This window comes from Monodelphis domestica, chromosome 7 (assembly GCF_027887165.1).
Source record: "Monodelphis domestica isolate mMonDom1 chromosome 7, mMonDom1.pri, whole genome shotgun sequence".
In the NCBI taxonomy this organism is placed as follows: Eukaryota; Metazoa; Chordata; class Mammalia; order Didelphimorphia; family Didelphidae; genus Monodelphis; species Monodelphis domestica.
The window spans coordinates 23,973,320-23,996,849 of record NC_077233.1 but is presented as its reverse complement, the minus strand read 5'-3'; the positions used below and the strand labels follow the sequence as shown (position 1 = coordinate 23,996,849).

Below are 23,530 nucleotides of genomic sequence, written 5' to 3'. Positions count from 1 at the left end.
GGTAAAGGGAAAAACTTCTTACCATACACAGCTATCTAAGGGTATCAGGATTTTTCAAGTGAGAGATAGATGATCACTTGCTAAGGGAATTAAAAACAGGAGAGTTGTGATTGTCATTCCTACACAGGTAAACCCTTTGTTCAAACTCATACACTCTCTCCATTTCCAAGATTCTGAGAGTACCTACCTGCCCTCAATGAGTTCGATTCACCCGACCAGGAATCCCAGGGTACTGACCTTTCTGGTTTCACTGCTGACTCACTGGTAGTCATCTTGGATGATAATCCTCAGTATTAGAGATGCCAAATGTCTATTTCTACCAAAGAAAAGAAGGTAGCTACTTTGACTATATACCAGTGAACTTGACATAGATTCCTGAAGACATTCTAGTATAAATTATTAAAATGATCTGTCAGCCCTTGGACAGGGAAGCATTGATTACTACATATCATTGTGGGGTCATTAAAAACAGATCAAACCAGACTAAAATTATTTTTAAATTTTTAAATTTTAATTTAAACAAAATTTAATTTATTTTACATTTTTAAATTTAAGAAAGTTGCTATTCAGTTACATTGGAGAGTTGCTATATTTGAGTATATATTTGAGTTTCAACAACTGATTTGACAGTCGCTATCTTCTTGAAAAAGATGGAAAATTATTCAGATGTCAGGATCAAAGAAGAGTGACTGATGATGTCTACCTAGGTGAAGTCTCCAATGGTATGCCTCAGGAATCTATTCTTATCCTTATGTAGTTCAGTTTTTGTTTTTATTTTGTTTTTAGATCAATGACTTAGATGAAGGTATAAATGGCATATATATATCAGGTTGGCAGATGGTGTAAATCTGAGACAGGAGAGATTATTAACACATCAGTTGTCTGAATTGCAGCCTGAAAATAGCTCAACAGGTTGTAAGAATAGACCAAAACTGCTAAGATGAAAAGGAAGTAGAATAAATATAAAATGTTGCACTTGAGTAAAAAAAATCAGCTGGGCGATGTACTATGAGAAAACAGTGCATTTGGATAAAGCCAGTGGATTCTAATGGATTGCCACTTCACTGTGAGAAATCAGCATGATATGACAGTCCCAAGTGCTCATGCAAATAAATGTAAGACATATTATCTAAATAATAATTTGGAAAACAAAAGGATTTAGTTAACCCTCAGTATTCTTTCATGGCCAGATATAATGAAAATAACATCTTCAGTTCTGAGAACCACAGTTGAAGGAAATTGACAATGAAATGTCAAGAAGTAGGATAGAGGATAGAGGATGAAGGTCCTGGGTTCAAATTTGGCCTTAGACACTTCCTAGCTGTGTGACCCTGGTCAAGGCACTTAACCCCCATTGCTTAGCTTTTATTGCTCTTCTACCTTGGAGTCAACACACAGAATTGATTATAAGACAGAAGGTAAGGGCTTGGAAAAAAAAAAGAGGATGGGAAGGGAAGTAGGTCATACCTGATGTGAGGATCAGGCAAATAAACTATGATCATTTGTCCTGGAGAAGAGAATATTTAGTGATGGCAGAGAGAGGAGAGATAGGAAATGATGCTGCCCTTAAAATGGAGGAGAAGAATTATATTTGTTCTGTTTTTCCCAGAGAGGAAAAAGAAGGAAAACTGTAGGGATGCCACAGACACAATTTTAGCTGAAAACAAAGGAAATATTGGTAGGAATTAGAACTGACCCTAATCAATCTAGACTTTATGAAAAAGAAATAATTTTCCATAGCCTACTGCTAATTACTAGGTTTATTGTTAACAGGAAAAATACAAATAGGACATACATCTGAGAGAGACCCAGAGAAGTGGTTCATTCATTTGACTGCCTTTGTCAGAAGAGAAGCTGACTAGTTTAGTAAAGTGAAATATGCCACCTCTAGGAGAAGTGAAATCCTCATCCCTCTGGCTAAAAAAACCAAACAAGTCTAATCTGTTTTCGCAGACAACCTTCCTGAAAATATTCAAAGATTGATATCATGAATGAACCTCCCAAGTGTTCTCTTTAGACTCTCCCAATGCCTTCCAAACTTATCCTCCTATAATAAGGACACGAAGGTCCATAGCAGTCTAGGTTTTCCTCTTCTGCATGTTCACCGGTTTATGGTGCCCAGAACTGAAGGCAGTATTCAGATATAGTCATTTTGTTGTATAGTATCCCATAGCATTCATGGATCACAATTAGCCCCAAGTAATGAGAAACTACTTTTTTTTAGTTTTTTTCCTACTGAATCGAGTACTGCTATGGATCTTTTTTCATACTAAGGACCCTTTGTGCATGGAAAAAAATGTTGTATATACATGATTACACATGTAAAATCTATATGAGATTGCTTACCATCTCAGGAGTGGGGGACTGAGGGGAGGGAGAGAGAGAATTTAAGACTCAAAATTCTTTTTAAAATGTTGGAAAGCATTTTTACATGTAGTTGTGGAAAAATAAAAAAAAATTAAAATCATATTCATGTTGAGGCCCCTTTTGTCCTCTTATTGACTTCATTAGGGTACGTGCTTAGTAGTAGAGTCTCTAACTTAAAAGTTATAAACAATTTAGTGACCTCTCTTATGCCATACCAATTTTTTTTCCAGAATGGTTATACCAATTAGTTATTCATTCCACTAAGCCTTCCAACATGAACTATTTATCATCTTCCCCAGTTTGATTGGTGAACTTTTTTTTTAAAGAACCTATTCACAGAGATATTCTTCTTCATCCCCTAGTAGATGTACCCATGTTGGAGATGACAATAGTGAATTCTGGGTTTAATTTGTTTTGTTGTTCTTTTCCCTCCACAGGTTGTAATCATGGAAGTTCAAGGCCTAAAGTCTTTGGCCCCCAATCGCATTGTGTACTGTACCATGGAGGTAGAAGGTGGAGAAAAACTCCAGACAGACCAAGCTGAAGCTTCCAAGCCAACGTAAGTTGTGTGCTCTGTGGCTACCCTTCCAGGGGGCTCTGGGAATCAGAAGTTGTTTTCTAGGTGGGCTCTGATGAATTCCAACGTCTACACATTAGGTCTCCTAAGGAATTCTTTCTAACCCCATACTCATTTTCAAAGATCATTTCTTGACTACACTGTTCACCTGGAAGCTATGGACAAGATGTCTCTTCTTTCAAAGCAGAGCTACAACACTGACAGCAACCCTCTAAGAAAGGCCTTCTCTTTCTGAATGGAATACTTTATTTAAGCTTCCTAGGAACTTCTTGGAGCCACTTTTTCCCCCCTGAATGTACAGCTTGGAAAAATGTGGCACCCAACTTTAAATTGTAGTTGTTGCATTTGATATTTAAAATTGTATTTGTTGAATGTCATGTCCAGTGCAGCAATGTAAGGAATATGGGCAAGGCACTTTCCTCTACATGCTATGTGCAAAGACATGTCAATGAGTCAGTCAATCAATAAGCATTTAAGCATTTGCACTGTGCCAGGCACTGCTTATAGCCCTGGGGTTACAAAGAAAGCAAAAATACATTTTAAAATACCTTATATTTTAATGGGGGAAGACTATTTATAACTAGCTAGGGACATACAAATGATATCCATGTATTTCTCACCCAATTACTCAGCTCCTTGTTCTTCTTTGCATATAACACTCCAACATCCTACACTGAGAATTTTTCATAGCTGTGCCCCTATTCCTAGAATTATCTTCCTTTTTGCTTCTGCCTTCTGACTTCCCTGACTACATTCTACAGGAAGCCCTTCTTGTCCTTCATATGAGTGCCTTCCCATCACATCTCCCACTGATCTCGGGTAGATTGTTTTTGTACATAATTTTTGGAATGCTGTCTCCTTCCATTAGAGTGTGAACTCCTGGAGGTTGGGGACCATTTTGGCCAATTTGTTTTTATCCCCAGAGCTTAGCACAATGCACAATCCCACATAGAAAGCAGTTAACCAATGCCTTTTGACGTGACTTGCTGACTACATTGATGGTCATCTCAGAAGAGAAGGCACTAGCACTAGGAAGACCTGGAAAGGGCCTTTAACCCAGAAGATGTGATTCAAATTGAGTCTTGAAGGAAGCTTGGGAAGCTAAGAAGTGAAGAGCAGGGGAAAGGCATTCTAGAAAAATGGGCATAGTTGCCGAAAATGCATAGAGACAGACTTAAGTTTGAAGATATGGTACTCTAGGAAAATATATATGTTTCAGGTCACTAATTTAGCCATTTTAAAGCACATGCTGTGTGCTAGATGGCCCTAGGTGCTATGGCTACAAAGAAAAGATGGAAAATGGTCTCTGTCCCCATCATTCTACTGGGAGGAAACCCAACAGTTAGAAAAATAATGGAAAGAGGAGAGGATCATCAACAAGAAGTTATTAAATACATACTATTTGCCAGGCACTGTGCCAAGCTCTGGGGAGCTCTTCCCAAAAGAGGGAGCTAAACATTTGTTATAATAGAGCCTTGATGGAAGCAAAAGATTCTAAGACGCAAGGACATAGAGGTAGATGGTAGAATAGTTGACTTTGGACAGCAGCAAACAAGCAAGTTGGTCTGAAATATAGGGTACTTGAAAAGGAGTCCTGTAAACCAGGACCACAAAGGTGGGCTGGAATAAAATGATAAGGGGATTTAAAGGTGAAACTGAGAAGTACACTTTTCCCTAAAGGCAATAGGGATCCATTAAAGCTGTTTGAGTGGAAGAGTGATGTGTTCAGGATGTGGTTTTAATAAGATTATTTTGGCAGCTGTGTGGAAGATAAATATGAGTTGGGAGAGACAGAAAGCAGAAAGAAGACTCACAATAATAGAAAAGAGAGTTGATGAGGGACTGAATTGAGATGGTGGCTCTGTGAGTGGAAAGAGGTTATGTAGTGTTATTCCTAGACCTTAAACGTTCTTAATAGAGGTCAGATTGTCTGTCCACCCTCAGTTAACTTACTATTCCAATCAAAGGAGAATTTTCAAGGCTTAAACTCTAACTTTGTTCCAAAGTTATTGTTCAGTTTGGGAGAACATAAGTAAATGAATACTTAAACTGAAATGACACAGACAAAGCACTCAATGCCTATCATACTTCTAGAAACTATTTGGATTTTGTAATCCATCATGTGCTAGGGGAACCAGTATATAGAGCACTAAGTTTGGAATCAGGAACTCATCACCCTGAGTTCAGATTCAGTCTCAGACCCTTAGAAGCTACATAATCTTGGATAGATCATTTAATCCTGTTTGCCTCAGTTTCCTCATGTGTTAAATAAGCTGGAGAAGGAAATGGCAAACTACTCCAAGGTCTTTGCCAAGAAAACCACAAATGAGGGCTCAAAAAGCCAGGCATGACTGAAAATGGTTAAAGAACAACAGCAACTATTTGTCATAAATGTACTTAAAGGAGTAAGCCAAGTCTTATTTAATGAGTCAAATTAATGAGTAATCAAGTGGGGAAATGAAATGTACTTTTTGCTACTTATTCACACATCTTCAGTTTCTTCTCCTACTATTCCAGCTTCAAAATTTAAAAAACATGAAGTTTAATTTTTTCTTCCCAAAAACAAATTCCTAATTTCATAGGCAAGAATGGCACATTCTGACAGATTTTTTTTGTGTTCCCATTGTATGTTGCATCTATATATTTTATTTTTCAAGCATCCTTTTTCATAGAGTGGGGAAATAATTGGTTACCACAATGGTCAATTCATTTGGCCAAGAGGCCTGAAATAATGTTCCAAAGAGAAGGGAAAGAGAGCTGAGATGGCATAAACATAGTACTTTCTCATTTTCAGAGAAGTATCTCTGATCTTGGCATTCCAAGCTCAATCCATAATAATTTAGCAAGGATCAGGAAAGAAGAGAAAAGGACAAAGAGATGGGGAAAGAATAATCAGATGGAAGAAGGGGCAAAAAAGGAAGAAGAAAAAGAAAGAGGAGAAAAAGGGGGAAGAATAAAGGGGAAAAGTGGATATGGGAGAGGAAGATGGGAAAGAATGAGGAAGAAAAGAGAAGAGAAAGAAGAAAAGATTATTATAACATTTAGACAGGAGTCTAATATTTGTGAAGTGCTTTATCAAATTATCTCATATGGTACTAAGAATAAATATAGTTTCTAGTTTGCTCATTTAGTTCCAATTAGAATTAATACTACATTCTCATTTTTATAGCACTTTATACTGCTTGAACAAATGGAGTAGAAAGTGGAGGTTGGGAGAGTTGATCTTTGTCTTTCACTCAAACTGGAGCTGCTACCATCAGTGAAGTGCTAATTATTAGCTGCAGTCATGCATCCTTGTGCCAGGAGTTCTCCACTTGATATTGTTTTTTTTTTCTCCTTCACCCGTTTCTTTTCCCTCCTCCTCTTCCTCCATTAGCCCAGATTGAGCTAAATTTTTCTGGCATTTTGTCTCAGTGTGATACCTCCCTGAGACTCCTATTGTGAGAAAGGTGTCTTGTGCCATTTAACAACCCAAATAGAGCAGCCATGTGCCAGACAGGTCTGGAGAAGATAAATCTCCACCCATCTAGGCAGAGATGAGGCAAGTCCTGAATGGCATTGGGGAGGGACAGGAAATAGGACTACATCAACCAAGTATAATCTGGAAAGTCATGACAGCCAGGAACACTTTCTTTAGAGTGTCAAAATCCAAGGCATTGAGAAAAAAAAGTCAAGCTACAAGGATGTTCTGTGGGAGACTATATTTTCCAGATAATATTCCTCTAGGAATTAGCATTTTTTTGGGTAGTGAATTTTTGTTAAAATTAAAATTATTTTGGGATCTTGATGTTAGGTAAGAATATCAGTGTATTGATTTGGACATTGTAACCAATAGTGACATAGATCATTGGCCCTCTCCACCACCACTGACCTCAAGGTAGATCTATAAATAGGGTCTCAAGAACTCTTTATTCAGCCCCTCTCTTGAACATCCCAAGACATCTCTAATTAGTAAACAGCTAATTAGGAGGTGGTCCAGCAAACTCCTAGCCTTTCCCCAAACTGACAGGTGATGATCATCATGGCTTTCATGTAGACAGGGAAAGAATCACTGTAAAATCTTCCTGTTAGCCAGACTTAGTGAAAGGAAAACATTCCTTTGGATTCCTAGGAGGAAAGAAAATATGAAAATCTATAGACTGAATGGGGTTTGAGGTCTAAAACCCTTATACATATATATATATATATATATATATATATATATATGAATTGGAAACTTTCTACTCCATGGACATGATATAAGATTTAATACAGTATATAAAAATAAATTCTCAAATTTTATACATTTAAGTGTGTTTACATGTAGAGTCTGATTTCTTCTTGTTGCTTCTAATTCAATGTGTCAGTCTTGCAACATGAAAGGAAATTGTTTTATAAACCTTAAAAGTACTGTTCCAATGAGTAATTGCCAGTGGCATATAATAGGTTAAGTCCTGGATATAGAATCAGGAAGAACTGAGTTTGAATCCTTTTCTCAATCGCTGGCTAACTGGATGATAATAGGCAAGTCATTTCACTCTAAGGGCTTCAGATGTGGACTAAACTTCAAGGTGATACTATCTGGCAAAATATGATATTTTGGTAGGTTTTTCAACTATTTTAAGGCAGGGAGGGAGCATGATAAAATAGATATGGCTCTGGACTTGGAATCAGGAAAAAAAACATGGGTTCAAGTCTCACCTCTGACTCTTAACTAGCTATGTGAAATTGGGCAAGTGACAACCTCTGGGATGACTATTTAGTTAAGGACAGTGTATGAATCCAGGGGAGAATTTTCCCAGTGGTAGAGTCACAGGTTCTTGATGTATGCACATATTATTTTTGTTTGTTTTAGAATCCCTTACCAGCTGTCTTAGAAATGTTACTAAGTATAGATTCTAAAGCAGAAGAGTGGCAAGGGTTAAGTAATTGGGGTTAAGGGACTTACTCAGGATCACACAGTTAGGAAGTATCAGCCCTGATTTGAATGCAGGACTTCCCATCCCTAGGTCTGGCTCTGTCCACTGAGCTACTTAGCTGTCTTATGGATTATTTCTGAGGAAAGATTCAAAGGACTTTTGACTGCCTGATGGGAAAATGCAATAAACCAGTCAATGTTTTTGCCAACACATAGAGAAAGGAATGGCATATTTATTAACATAACAATATGTAAACAAAAAATAGTATACACTTCGTGCCAGTCAACATTGGCCAGAATTCTAGCTTTCCCTATACAAAACACTCCATCTCCTTCCTTTGTGACTTTGCCCAGGCTCTGCCTCACTCCTGAATGGTATTGTCTCCTCACCTCTGCCTCTGAGAATCCTAGCCTAATTTTAAGCAGAGCTCTGCTGCCAACACCTACATGAGGGTTTTCCTGATGCCCCTCATCCTTAACCTTCTAAGCTTCTTGTTTTCCCACAGAAAAAATGTAAGCTTCTAAAGGTCAGGGCATCCCTTGGGTTTGTTCCTATATTAGTGAATCAATCACCAAGTATTTATGAATCATGTCCTATGTGCAGAGAAGGCAGCATTTCATAGTAGAAGCCAGGAAGACTCTAACATGTAAGGAACTGTGTGATTATGTGCAAGTAATTTGTGTGTGATTGGGTACGAGTAACCATTCAGTATTTTAGGCAGCCCTCTGAGTCAATAAGCTTCCGAGAAGGTGCCATCCTGCATTAGTAGAAGGAGTCTCCTCACCTGGGAGTTCACTCTGCCAATAAAACCATAGGGTCGGTCACTATGCGTGAGATTTGGGGCTAAGTTCTAGGGGGTACAAAGATAAAGTATTTCCTGATTTTAAGGGACTTAAATCCACAGAATATTGCAAAGTGCCACACATTGTTGGCACTTATTCAAAACTTTGCTGAGTTTTGCTAGTCCTCTAGCACCTTAGCATAGATAAGATAGAGAGCAAAGCTAGATCTCAAGACCAGCCAAGATGGACTTAAGGATATCCATCCTGGAAATGAAAAAGACCTACAGTGATGGCTAAGGAAGTGAAAAGGGATGGTAGGCTACATGCTATAGAAAAATAATGAGCAGTGACTAACAAAACAGAGTAGGAGCCAAAAGAAAGAGAAGAAAGTCTCTCAGAGTTCATATCTTTTTTTTTTTAAACCCTTACCTTCCACTTTAGAATCAATACCATGTATTGGTTCTAAGGCAGAAGAATGGTAAGGGCGGGACAATGGAAGTTAAGTGACTTTCTCAGGGTCACCCAGCTAGGAAGTATCTGAGGTAAGATTTGAACCCAGGACCTCTCATCTCTATGCCTGGCTTTCAATCCACTGAGCTACCCAGCTGCCCTCAGAGTTCAAATCTTAAGAATCAAAATTATGATACCTTTTTTGCTAATGAGGAAACTTAGCTGGGATGACTTTGTAGGATGAGCTTAGTTTCCAAAACATTACATGAATCACTGAAACTAAATTTCAATGTAAAGATGTTCCATAGATGACTGGAGATGGGAGTCCAGAGAAAGAATGTGAGGTCAAACCTGGAGATGCTCAATTGGGAGCCATCTTTAGGTAGACAGGACTAAAAGCCATTGACCTTAGTTTGATATTGAGAGATGGAGACGAACAGAAGACCAGATATGAGTCTTTAGGGACTGAGTTATCTTGTACAGAAAATCCACCATTGTTACAAAATATATGAAATCAAATGGAAGAAGTAATGTACTCCTTGATCTAAGACAAGCAGATGTAGCTTCCATTTCCTAGAGGACTCATGTCCAGTACTTGTATTTCCTCAGTGAACCTATACAGTATCTTGAAGTCCAGGACACACTTTGAAAGAGAAATGCTATTGAAAAAAAAGAAAGAAAGAAAGAAAATGAGAATGTGAATAATTCTGATAAGTGAAGAGTCCACTTGACTGAGTGTGCCACATTGTGCTGACTTAATGGAAGCTATTTTACACTATAATGAAGTCCGCGGTGTCATTTGGCATTTTATCACTTAACAAGTTCATTACACACTGATGGACCATGGGTTTCATTATATATGAGTTTCATTATTACAGTGAATTAAAAAGTCTGGCCAAACTTCTTTCTATCATATTCCAAGGAAATGAGAAAAGAAAAGCCTCAAGTGGGAAGTTTTGCCTTTGGGCCTTTGTCATTTTAAATGAGAATCTTCTGTTAAGTAATTTTCAAGAAACTAGAGTAATGCAAAATCTTTCTTTCATGGATAAAGGGTGTCATTTATATAAGTTAGGAAACAAGTTGTTTGTTTTTAAAAAAAACAGAAATGGATTCATGGAAATATCAGACAGGATTCTATATGATTAGTCCACAAAACAGGAAATGATATTGGATATCCGCATGCCCCATTCAATGTGCTACATTTTAACTCACACCTCCTTCCTCACTTCTTCAGTTAGGTTTTCTGGAAGTGTTATTAATCAGATCCCTTCAATTCTGTGGCCTCAATTTCCCCATCTGTTATTTTAGGTGATCTGCATAGTCCCTTCTAGTTAAAAAAAATCCCACGGTTTTTTAAAATTACATTTCTCCAAAGTATGAATATAAATATAATGCTAGAAACTGACAATAATCAAAAGAATATGTCCTCAGGTATATTGGGAAGGGGAATTTTTTGAAGCAAGAAGTGGACTGTCATGTTAGAGGAGCAGCAAACAGGCCAGTGTAGATGCATCAGAAGGTGTGTGGAAAGGAATAATGTATAAGAAAATTCAAAAGATAAGAATAAACAAAGTTTTAAAGAATTTTAAATGACAAACAGAAGGTTTTTTTTCTTAATTAAGATTCACTTCTTGAAGGAGAAAATGGTTCCATTTTAAAAGGAAAAACTCTAAGGTATCTTGAAATTTATGGGGTTAAAATGATCCAAATAGGTCAGAAGGGAATGTAAGGACAATAGCAAAATTAGGACTATTCCAGGAGTAGAGAAGGAGACTGATCAAAAATGCGTAGAGAGTCCAAAGTGACCTCTGGGAATAACAATTTCAACTGCCTGTAAGTGAGAGTGCACCTTCTGGGGGATCAGCCTCCTGTCTGTCATGAGATTCTGTTCTAGGACCAAGTTCAAGGTCCAATATGCAGTGCAATGGAGCCACTTATAGAGTCGTGACTTGAAGCCAGTGGGAACTTGGGCACAATTTCAATTGCTTTTGCTCCAAAAGTAAAGGCTTATCTTCCTTTGGAAATGGAGGTAGCTGTCATAAATTAATTGAAAATGCCAAACCCCAAAGACTGACCCCCCCATAGCCAAAATCCAATTTTCCTGAGCTCTGACAGCTGAGCATTACTGGAAGAAGCCAAATCACTGCTGAGGGTTTACATGTTCTGAGTCCAACATATATCATTCAGAGGTTCAAGCACTGATATTATGACTTGTCTGTGTGTATGTGTGTGCATCCATAAATATATGAGTATTTCTGTAAAAGCCAGACAGAGAAAAAAAGAGAAGGAAAGAAAGAGAGGATGAATGTGTGTGTGTATGCGTGTGTGTTTCTGTCTCTGTGTAGGATAGATGGACTATGTGTGCTGAACAGAAGTAATTGAGGCCCTAAGCAAGCAATTACTGGTCTGACAATGTCAATTTTGTTGGTTCCCAGCCCAATTCTTCCAGCAGCTCTGCCAATAACTATGTGTGTGACCTTGGACAAGCCACTGCACCTCTTTGGGCCAGTGTCTTCATCCCACAAGACCTGTTTTTCTCCATCTCTATCTCTCTATAAAATGGGGGGAGTTGGATTAGGTGATCTCTAAGGATTCTACTAGCCCCAGCTCTATGATGCTCTGTTAATTTGACTTGAATGGTTTTATTTACTTTGTGTGAATCCAAGGCAGCAATGGTAAAGCTGGAGAACTTTGGACCTGCATTTCAATCTTGACTTTGCCAATTTACTATGTGACCTTGGTCAAATCATAGACAGATAGGTAGCATAGTCCTGGAGACATGAGTTCACATCCTTCTCAGACATTTATTTGTTCTGTGAACCTTAAGAAAGTCATTGAACCTTTCTTAGCCTTGATTTCTTTAACTGTAAAATGGGAATGAGAATTGCACCAATCTTACAGGGTTATTGTGAGGATCAAACGAGATAAACATATGTCAAGCACTTTGACAATCTGCAAAGTGCTATGAAATGTTAGTTATTATTCCTTCAGTCCTCAGCCTCAGTTTCCTCAGCACTAAAATGAAGAGGTTGGATTGAATGGTGCCTGAAGTCCTTACCAGCTCTGATCTTTGAGACTCTGATTTGTATTCACCCTCCTGAAACCACCGGGTAACCAGCTCCTCCAAACTTCATTAAGCTGGTCCTTGGATCTGAACAAAATACTCTACATGTCAAAATACTCTAGTGTGTCAGAAATTCCTATGGAATGGGGCATACCCAACCTGGATCCCAAAGAAAGAGTAGAATTCAAACAGGTATGTCCTTCTTGTCCACCAGCACATCATGTGAATGACCCCCATCCATCCAATCCAGTACCCTTGTCATTCACCTGGACTGCCACAGGCCACCATCCACCATAGAAATCACTAGAGGAATGTCTCTGAGAAATCCAGGAGGGCTTGTATGAACTGATGCAAAGTGAAGTGAGCAAAAAGAAGAAAACAGATACCAACTATAACACAATAGAGAAAAACAATTTTGAAGATCTTAATAATTCTGATGAACATAATGCCCAACCACAATTCCAGAAGACCAGAGATGAAACATACTATCCATGTCTTGCCAAAGTAGTGATAGACTCAAGATGCAAAATGAGAACTACATTTTTAGACATATCCAACATGAGAATTGTGTTGGCTGACTGTTCCTATTTATTACAAGGGTTTTCTTTTCTTTTCTTTTCCAATTAGCAAGGGTTGGAAGAAAAATAATAAATGCTCATTCACTGAAAACAGTAAAATAAAATGAAATTTTATGATAAATTAAGTGTAAAAAATTTTAGAAAGGATGAATGATAGTACCTTTTGTAGTATTAGTTGCCCAGAGCTATCTTCTAAGACATAATAGACCATAATAGACCTCTAAGACATAATAGATCTTAAATATATTATGACCCATTCATGGTCCTGAAAAGCAGTACTGTGATTTTTTGTTTCCCATTCTTCCCTAACTTCTTTCCTGTTGTCTAATAGATCACCTAGTAGAATTATATGGTATCCACTACTCAAAGGGAGAAATAGTGATACTATGGAAAATGAACAAAATATTGATCTATATTTCAATTATTTTCTCTAATGATGCCACATACCTGGCTATTTGAAAACCTCTGGGTGATTTATTTGCTTAGTTTTTCTCTAATTATTATTTTCAAGTCATGTAGACAGAAGAGCAAGAGAAGAAATGACACATTTATTCAGTAAGCATTTATTATTAAGTACCCATAAAATACCCAGGCATAGAGCTACACTCTAGAAATACAAAGACAAAAATGAAGTATTTTACCTCAGGGAACATACATTATTGAGGAAGAGAAGGAAGAAGGAATAACATGTACATGGAAAATATATAATAAATATGTTTATACATACAGTAGATGCAAAGTAATTTCTAGAATTCTAATGAATTCTGGCCCCTGTGAAACAGAAGGTTTAGAGAAAGAAGTACATGGAAACTGGGAAGCCAATTAGGAGACTACTTCATTAGTTCCGGCTAAGAGTGATAAAAACTGGGATTCTCCTAGAGGTAGTAGCCATATGAATAGAAAGAACTTTTTGGGTAGTGTTTGGGAAACATGTAGTCCATGAAACAAACAAACAAAAATTAAGTCCATGACAAGTTCAGTGCCTAATATACCTCTTATTCCTTCACATATAAGTTGGTATTTCTTGCTGACCATAATAGATTATGCTGTATCTAGCAGACATTTATCAATGTTTGTTTAAAACATATTAAACTTTTTTTAAGTGCCATAGGTATAGGAGACCATCACTGATTGAATGAAAAGAGCAAATGAGAGGGAAAAGCTGAGTATCACTACAGGGTTACTGTACCTTTGATTTCTAGTACTTCTATTCATTTTATTGAATATGTAATTTACTTCATGCATATTTTTTTGCTTGTTGTCTCCCCCCATTATTAGAATGTGAGCTCTGGAGGCAGAGACTGTCTTTTGCCATTTTACAAATGAGGAAAGTGAGGCTTAGAAAGATCAAATGGATTCATACAGAATCATACAGCTAATCAGTGTCTGAGGGCAGGATTTGAACTTGCTATTCCTGCCTCCTGACCTAGTATTCTATCCATTGGCAAGGTGCCTTCAAAAGAACAAGAGAAAAAAAAAGACAAAGAAAGGAGAATGTCTAAGAGTAAATAGTGGTCAACAATGTCAAATAATTCAGAGAAATCAAGTATAAATATTGAGAAAAAGCATTAGAGAAATAGCATTAGATCAGCCTTTTTCCTACACTTCTCTATCAGGAAGATCACTTCTCCCCATGATGTCTTCCTGTCAGTTCCCTAGAAAACTTCCTATTAAGGAAAAGTTTCAAAGTGTGGGCAAACACATGCACTCTCACTCTCATTCTTAAATTTACATTCTCTCTCTTATCAACTTCCTTTTATTTGCTGACTTCCTCTTTTGATTGTAAACTCCTTGAGGGCAGAGACTATCTCTCTTTTTGTTTCTGTCTGTTTACTTAACTTGTTGACTACTCAAATTCCTTTGCTTATCCTACACTCTGTCCACCCTTTGCTGAGTGTTCCTAAAACCACATGAAATCAGTTAACATGAAGGCATGGAGTCTCTTTTCCTTATTTTTTTTTCAAGTTGGACATCCCCCCGCCCCCCACTTTGAGAATTTACACTGTGAGAATTCTGTATTTACTACAGGAAAATGCATTTTTTCCTCTTGCACTCTACACAATATAGACAGAGTGAATGCTTGCTAGTTAGCTCCCAATGTAGAAACATAAGGATCTATCTAAGATGGTAGGAAAAGATAGAAGGAGATCTTATGTAAAATAGAAGAATTTAATAATCCTTTGGACTTTGATTTCCAGTGCCTAGCATAGTACCTGATCCATAGCAAATATAGGCATCCCTTCCACATCACATGGGTTAGGGGCATGGCACCCTTACAATCTGGAAAATTCTCATAAAAATTTTTGGTCTCCCTTCATATCAAGGAAGAAGTCTATTTTTTTCTCTTTTTTGTCAAGTGTTTTTGTTCGTTATTGTAGATATTGAGTTAAATATATATTTCTAAATTTCTAAATGTTTTCTGTCATCTACTGACCTTTATAGGTCATCTGTAGCTTCCACAAAAGTCCCCCAAAATTCTCACTTAATTTCTTATGCCTGAAAACCATGATGTGGGAAAACTGAATATGAAAGGGATAACTGTACTTAGTAAATGTTTGTCAATTAGTTAACAAGCATTTATTTTATTTGTTTATTTAACATGGGAAAGCCACTTACTATGGGGAAAGCACTAAACTAAGCAATGGAAAAACACAGGCAAAACCTAGTCCCTGCCCTCTAGGAGCTTACATTGTAATGGATTGCTTGATTTATTGATTCCTTAATTGATGGTTTTGAAAATTTGAAAATATTGAGAAGATAATAAAGATGTTTAAAGGAAATTCATTAAGATCACCAAAATAAAAGAATGAAAAATTGTTGGGGGAAGGGAGGTAGGTGTTGGAAAGAGGCCCAGTAGTCAGCCCCCATATGTGTGAAGGAGAGGTCATACATTTTTGGTTTGGTTTTTTCTCATAAGAACACTTGTGGATGGAGAAAAAGGCAGGGGCAGTGTGATCTGTTTTACTACTCCTTCCAGTGTGAAATAATTGAGGTACAATATAAATATTTGACAACTTTAATCAGAAAAGGATTTATTGCTTTGGGGGATACCCATGCACTACCATGTTATTTTTGCTTGTTTTTACTCTATGGGGTTCAATTACTGAGTTCTTTTCCCAAAGAAAAGCTAAGCCATTTTCTGAAGCTATTTTGTTATTGAACCAAATGCAGAGGTGTCTGGAGCCTGAGGAATGTTGCTCTGAGATCTTTGGGGCCATCTGGGGCATTAAATAAAGTCTGTCCAGATTAGCTATGCCATAATATCCTTGACAATGATCTCCTCTGGAATGAAGATTCTGGGGCAAAATGGTGCTCTAGGAGAGCCTCAGTGAACTGCTCCAGGTTGGGAAGTAACTGTTGGGAGATCACTGGGTAAGGGAGGGTATTAGGAAGAAGCAGAGCGGCACCATGAAAAGGTCTTTGAATTTGCAATCAACATTTGAGTTCAAATCCTACGTGACTTTTAATCTCTCTGATTCTCAGTTCCTTCATCTATAAGATGAGGGGAGGCCAACCTAAATGGTCTCTGCAGTCTTTCCCAGCATTTATCCTTTGACTCTATGTTTTGGAAATAAGTGAAATTTAAAAGAAAAAAGAAGGAAGGAAGGAAGAGGAAGAAGAGGAGGAGGAAGAAGAGGAGCAGGAGGGAAAAATTAAAAGGAATAAATCAAACACAGTTTTTAAAAAGAAATAAAGGAAACACTTGCCATTTTAGATTCAATGTAGTAGAAAGAACACTGGATTTGGAATTGATTTGTGTATAAATCTCATCTCAGTCACAATCTATGTGGGCATTGGCAAAGTCACTTCTCTGTGGGCCTCAGTTTTCTCTATAAAATGAAATGGTCTCTAAGGTCCCTTTGAAATACTCCATCTTATGATCCTAAGATTAATAGAGATAATGGGATACAGAAGGAAGTATCCTAGATTTAGAGTCTGAAGTTCTGTGTTCAAATCCCCACTCTACTACTATGTGACCTTGGTCAAATCATTTCACTTTCCTAGGTTTTAGTTCATAAACTATAAAATGAAAAATTGTACTATATGGTCTACAAAGGAATGAAATAAGCACTTATTAGGTACTTAGTGCATGCCAAGAGCTTTACAAATATTATCTCCTTTGATCCCCACAATGACCCTGGAAGGTAAATGCTATATTATCTACATTTTACAGATAAGGAAACTGAGTCAAGCAATTGATTTTTCCCAGGGTCCCAGAGCTACCAAGTGTCTGATGTCAGGTTTGAACTCAGGTTCTCCTGATTCCAAGTCCAGCGCTTGATTTCTTGCACCAAAAAGCTGCCTATGAGGTGCCTTTCTACTTTAAATCTATGATCCTTTGAATCCTGAACAACTGCTTTTATCACAGAAATGATGACTAAGGCATAAGACTGAATTTATGTAGTTGAGAATCAAGAATAGATGTGTACAGGAAATAGCAGGATAGGAATCAGCTGTCACACTGGAGGATGTTTGCAATAGCTCCCCAGGGAGGGAAGGAAGGAAGGAAGGAAGGAAGGAAGGAAGGAAGGAAGGAAGGAAGGAAGGAAGGAAGGAAGGAAGGAAGGAAGGAAGGAAGGAAGGAAGGAAGGAGGGAAGGAGGGAAGGAAGGAAGGAAGGAACGAACGAACGAACGAACGAATGAATGAACGAAGGAGGGAGGGAAGGAGGGAAGTAGGAAGGGAGGAAGGAAGGAAGGAAGGAAGGAAGGAAGGAAGGAAGGAAGGAAGGAAGGAAGGAAGGAAGGAAGGAAGGAAGGAAGGAGGGAAGGCGGGAAGCAGGGAAGGCGGGAAGGAAGGAGGGAAGGAGGGAGGGAGGGAGGGAGGGAGGGAAGGAAGGAAGGAAGGAAGGAAGGAAGGAAGGAAGGAAGGAAGGAAGGAAGGAAGGAAGGAAGGAAGGAAGGAAGGAAGGAAGGAAGGAAGGAAGGAAGGAAGGAAGGAAGGAGGGAAGGAAGGAAAGAAGGAAGGGAAGGAAGGAAGGAAGGAAGGAAGGAAGGAAGGAAGGAAGGAAGGAAGGAAGGAAGGAAGGAAGGAAGGAAGGAAGGAAGGAAGGAAGGAAGGAAGGAAGGAAGGAAGGAAGGAAGGAAGGAAGGAAGGAAGGAAGAAAGGAAGAAAGGAAGGGAGGGAGGGAGGGAGGGACAAATGAAGTAGGGAGGGAAGGAGGGACTTTGGAGGAGCAAGTATGAGAGGAAAGGGAAAAAAGCAGGCAGAAAACAAGTTTTTATTAAGTACTTACTATATACCAGGCACTAAACTAAGGATTTTATAAATATTATCTCATTAGATCCCTTCAACCCTGGGAAGTAGGGCCTATTATTACCTCTCTGTTTTATAATTGAGGAACCTGAAGAAAATCAACATTAAATCACTTGCCCAGGGTCATACAGTAAATGTTTGAGGCCCAGTTTGAATTCAGTTCTTCCTGATTCAAGACTCAAGACTCTTTCTATCCATGATATTACTTAGCTGCCTTATAAGAGCCAATGTAGTAAAAAAGGAATGGGATTCAAATTAGGATCAATTCTAGGCAAAATCAGGAGCATTCTGGTTTTCAATAAAAAAGTTAAGTTTCAGAGAAAGCTAGAGGATATAGTCAGTGTTTAGTGACTCCCTCCCCCAGTAGAACAGAGTCCAAGCCTGAGAATAGAGAAGGATGAGATGGACAGCTGTGCTGAGCTTGAAGGGCTCCCAATGGCCATAGATCCCTTTGCTGCAAAGCCTGATGTTTGATGGCCACGTGACCTGGATACTAAATGGGTAGTTGCTGACCAACTGACAATGCCTCACTCTCCTTTCAGCAGGGCTCAGAATGACTTATTAGGACAGATCTGTGCTTTCTACCTATCACTTAGCAGAGATCAGAGACACTATTCCAATTTATCAGCAGCAGCTGCTGGGCCCTGTTACCTGACCTTGAACAAGTTTAGGTTTTTTTGTAAGTCTGTAGTTCCTTGAAAATTGCCTTGTGGGTAATGAATGTACATCTGGGAACTGGGCCAGGCAAGTTCTCTAGCTGTATCTCTACCCTTCCCCCAATCCCCCAAAAAGGGATACTCTATTTTTTGCAGCTGTAGCAAAGCTTTTCCTTTTATACCTTATTGTTATGCATTCTGATGTATGTGTGTGTGTGTGTGTGTGTGTGTGTGTGTGTGTGCATGTCTATATAGGTATATATACTTCCCCTTAACTGATATGTGTCTTCACCTCTATGCCAAAGCAAAATCAGTCTGCATTTCTTCTATTGAGATTCCATTTGTTGTGTGGTTTATCTGAGAGTAGGTGCCCCTTTTTTTTGGAAAAACCACTTTTTCTCCAATCTGGAAAACATTTATTTAAAAGACTTGCATAAAAGAAGCTACAATGAGCAGATCATACCAAGTGAAGATGCTATTCCCAGTAGGGGCTTGAATTCTTTCAGGAGGTTAACTTTCAGTTGAATGGGAAGAGGTAAAAATCACATTGTATCTCATGGGATAGGCACTTCAAAATTCTTGTCAGGCCAGCAGTCCTAAAGAGTGTATCTTTTAGTGCATTTAGAAATATTGCCTTATTTTAAAAAGAAACATTGTCTCCCCTTTTCAAGTTTCCTTTGATATGTTGTTTCCTCCATTCAGATATAAGCTCTTGGGGATCAGGACTGTCTTTCTGCTTCTAATTCTATTCCCAGCACTTAGCCCAGTGTCTGGCACACAGTAAGTTGCTTAATAATGCCCGGTGACTAGTTAACTCAATAATAATCATTGCCACTTACATGGCACTTCATAGTTCAGGAAGTGCTTTACAGTTTGTAAATCACTTTCCTCACAAAAGCCCAATGAAGTAGGTAATTGCAAGTATTATTAAACTCATTTTAAGGATGAGGAAATTGATGCCTAGAGAAGTAAAATTGACTTTGACACGGGCATCGTACCCCCAGAAACTTGAGCAACAGTGAAATTCCTTTTCTCCCTTACATTCTCATGACTCTTAGCCTAAAACATCTGATGACCCCCATAGGACCCTGAGATGATTGTCCTCCTTTGATCCTCCTTTAGATTTAAGATGGACAGAGAGATGCACCTCCAGGCTACACCTCGATCCTATCAGGCTACATCTCAGACATCTGGCTGTTCCCTAAAACTAAGGAATCTTATGAGGGTCATTCCCTATGTCTCCAGGCAGACCCCAGTCAGATGACCACCCCACCCCACCAAATGCCTGAGTGACTACCATTCTAGAGTCACGTCCACACTATGACACAGCATTTGTTGCAAGAGTATAAAATCCCCAGAACTGATGGGTTCTGGGAGCAGCCTTCCATCTTGCTGTTCCACTTTGCTATCCTCCCGGACATTCTCAGCAATACTCTCTAAATTAATAAATTTCTCTTTTTGTTTTTAAGCTAAGTTTTGGAGTCTTGCATTCTTGCAAAAGGTATCCTTCCCAAGCCCTAGGGGTGCACCACTTCACCCCCACAACCCCATAATCATACAGCTATAACTATGAGATAAAATAAGGAATGATGGCAGGATCACTGGTCTTGGAATCAAGACTTTAGATTGTGTCTTTGCTATGCCTTTTTATAATTGTGTGAATACAGATATCTCTTCATAAGAACTGATATTTATATAGTACTTTTAAATCCTATAAACTAGTCTTATCCCATTTCAAAGATGAGAAAATTAAGACTGAGGCATGATTCAAAACCAATTTTCTGACTTTGGATCCAGCACTTTATCCATTGTCAGAGTTCTCTCCTAGTCTGCTTATTCATCTATAAAATAAAGGAATTTGACTAGAATAGCCTTAACATTTTTTTTTATGTCAAAGCCCCTCTGGCAGTCCCATGAAGCCCATGGGACTTCTTAAAATCATATATTATTGTCTGAATACACAATTGAATGAAATGCTAAATTTCATTTTGGAGATTATAATAAAATATAATATATATTTATTTATATATGTAAACATATAATATATGATATAAAAATATAATAAAATAGAATTAAAATGATGGGGGGGGGGGGGGAGTTTCCCATCCAAGGTCACAAACTTGCTGAAATCTACTTATAGTCCATTGGTGGGGGGAGGTTTTTCAACACCGGGTTTTGAATTCCCAGACTACTTGATTTCTAAAGCTCCATCATTAGTCAATCATCCAGCACTTGTTTAGTCATTATTATGTGCCAGATTCTGTACTGCATTCTAGCATATCTAACTAGAGGGGGGAAAGTCCCTTTCTCTCAAAGAAGTTACATTCTATTGGGTGAGACAATATAGAAGTATATGTAATATATACATATATTATATATATATATATATATTGCAAAAGTCATCTGGGGACAAAAGATACTAGTAGTTGGAAAAGGAGGGAGGATCAGGAAAGGGTTCATATAAAAAAATGGCATTTCAGTTACATCTTAAAGAAAATGAAGGATTTTAATAGACAGAGGTGGGAGTGAGTGCATGCCAAGCTTAGAAGACAGTCAATCCTAAAGTCAAGAATGGGTGAAAGCCAATTGGTTCATCTACAGAGCATAAGAGGAAAAGTAATGTGTCATAATATACATAATGTATATTAAGTTCATAAAAGAAGACTGGAAAAGTCAGTTGAAACCAGTCTTAAAGAGTTTAAAATGACAAAGAAGAATCTGCATTAGATCCTTCAGCCAATAAGGAAGTCCCAGACTATACTGATAAGGGGACCAACAGAGCTGCCCTTTAAGAAATTATTTTAGGAGCTATATGAAGTATGGATTGGAAAGGGGAGAGATTGGGTACAATGAGACCCATTAGAAGGCTATTATAATAGTTCAAGTGACAGGCAAGGTAAGGAGGGGTTTGAACCTGGTTGGTGATATTGTAAGTAGGGAGAAGGGGCCAGATGTCAAAGACATGAAAATAGAAATAATAAAGATTTGGTAAGTGATGAGATGAAATGCCACAGGCGGGGTCCAGCCTCACTAGCAACTCCAGGGGTTCCCGGCAGGTTTCAAATGATCAGTCAAAAAAAATAACAAATGGAAGACAGCTTAATCATTATGGCCATGGGACTGCGTTGCATCTGATAGCTGCTCCACCATTTCCAGGCCTGGGGTTTATTTTTATACCCATTTTCTTGGCACACAGCTCACAGATACATTATCTAACACACATGTTCAAAGAGAGAGAATTGGAAAAGTGATACATTAACTTTTAACAAATCGCTTGATTAACATTCTATATTCTTATATTGTGATTACAGACAGCATACAAGATTTCGTCACAGGTGGCTTAATTTTCTCATTACCCTGTGAGAAGTTTTGAGCTTACAAACAATCAAGGAAATTTACTTATTACTTTTAATAAAATGGAATAATTAATCAACAGTCCTTAAAAGACAATTTAACAATTGTATCATTGAGGTTGAGGGGTACTGGGAACACAATTCAAATTTAGACTGATCATTTCTCAGGGTTTATTAGGGAGTTTCCCACTGGCAAGTTACTGGTTTGTAAAGTCGAGTCACTGAGGCATATTGAAGCTTAGTGTACCTGTACTGTACCTGTACGTGTTATATGGGCCTTTATGATTGATTTGTGTGCTGGCTTCATGAGAATAAGTTTCTGTGAGTGGGAAAGTTCTGGGCTTGGCTTGTAACTGCGGTTTTGCTGGGAATTATGTACCTAAGTAAAAGTTAACCCATGATAGTCTTTTGGTGTTGGATTTGAGGGTCTGATCTTTTGGTGATGTTTTGGGGAATTAGGGTACAGGTATTTTGCTCTTGCATTATTCCTTCTGAGACTAGGGGGAATAGTAATCATGTCAATTTCATAGGTAAGGGGCATTGATGAGAGAGGTCATGTAAGGAGGACTGAGTGGGCAATCACAGAGGTCATGCAAGGGGGTCTGAGTGGGCAATCACATCTTGCCAAGGGCCACTCTGTGGCCTCCTTAGCTACCACGCATGACTCTGTCAAGGCATCATGGCCTGATGGCTCCCAGCCATCAGGTGAGGTGAGAGAGGGTGGTGCTAAGGTATTAAGTCTGGAAGTATGGTGGTGCTGCCCTCATCAGAAATAGGAAAACTGTAAAAAGGAATGAGATTTTTTTGTAGGGAATGGCAAGAAAATAACTTTTGCTTTGGACATAAGTTAGAGATGTCTCTGGGGCATGCAATTTAAATTGTTCAATAGGTAAATAGTGAAGGAGCAGCTAGGCGGTTCAGTGGATGGAAGCTCAGGCTCAGAGAAGGGAGGCCCTGGATTCAAATCTGGCCTCAAGTACTTCCTACCTATGTGAACCTGGGCATATCATGTAACCCCCATTGCCTAGACCTTATTCTATAGTGGAACCAAAACACAGTGCTGATTCTAAGACTGAAGGTAAAGATTTTTAAAATAAGGGTTTTTTATTTTTTAAAAATGGTAAGCAATAAGGACTCAAGTTTAAGGTAGAGGAGAACTAGATATATAGATCTAGGAATCACCTGTATCAAGATTATAATTAAATGCACCAGAAACAATGAGATCACCAAGTAAGAGAGTAAAGAGAAGAGAAGTTGGTCCAGGACAGTTTTGAGCTACACCTACACTTGTGGGGTATGCTAGAGATGATCGTTCAGCAAAGGACACTAAGAAGTAGTCAAACAGGAAGGAGAAGATCCAGAAGAGAAGAGAATATCCAAGAGGAGAGGGTGATCAGAATTCCAAATAATGCTTAGAGGTCTATAATATGATGAGGGTTGAAAAAAGTCCATGAGATTTGATATTTAAGAAATCAACGTTAACTTGCACTATTTCAGTTGGGTGAAGTTGGAAGACAAATTGCGGAAGACTGAGAAGTTGCTGAGTGGAG

General features: G+C 38.3%; 1 protein-coding gene across 3 annotated transcripts in view; it reads left to right on the top strand.

Moving 5' to 3' along the window:
* CADPS (calcium dependent secretion activator) overlaps nucleotides 1-23,530 on the top strand; it is a 441,690-nt gene that overhangs the window by 233,626 nt on the left and 184,534 nt on the right. For all 3 annotated transcript variants that reach the window (XM_056804349.1, XM_056804348.1, XM_056804347.1), the window contains exon 6: nucleotides 2,805-2,926. In XM_056804349.1, coding sequence (XP_056660327.1) covers nucleotides 2,805-2,926 — 122 coding nt within the window. The remainder of the gene's footprint in view (nucleotides 1-2,804; nucleotides 2,927-23,530) is intronic.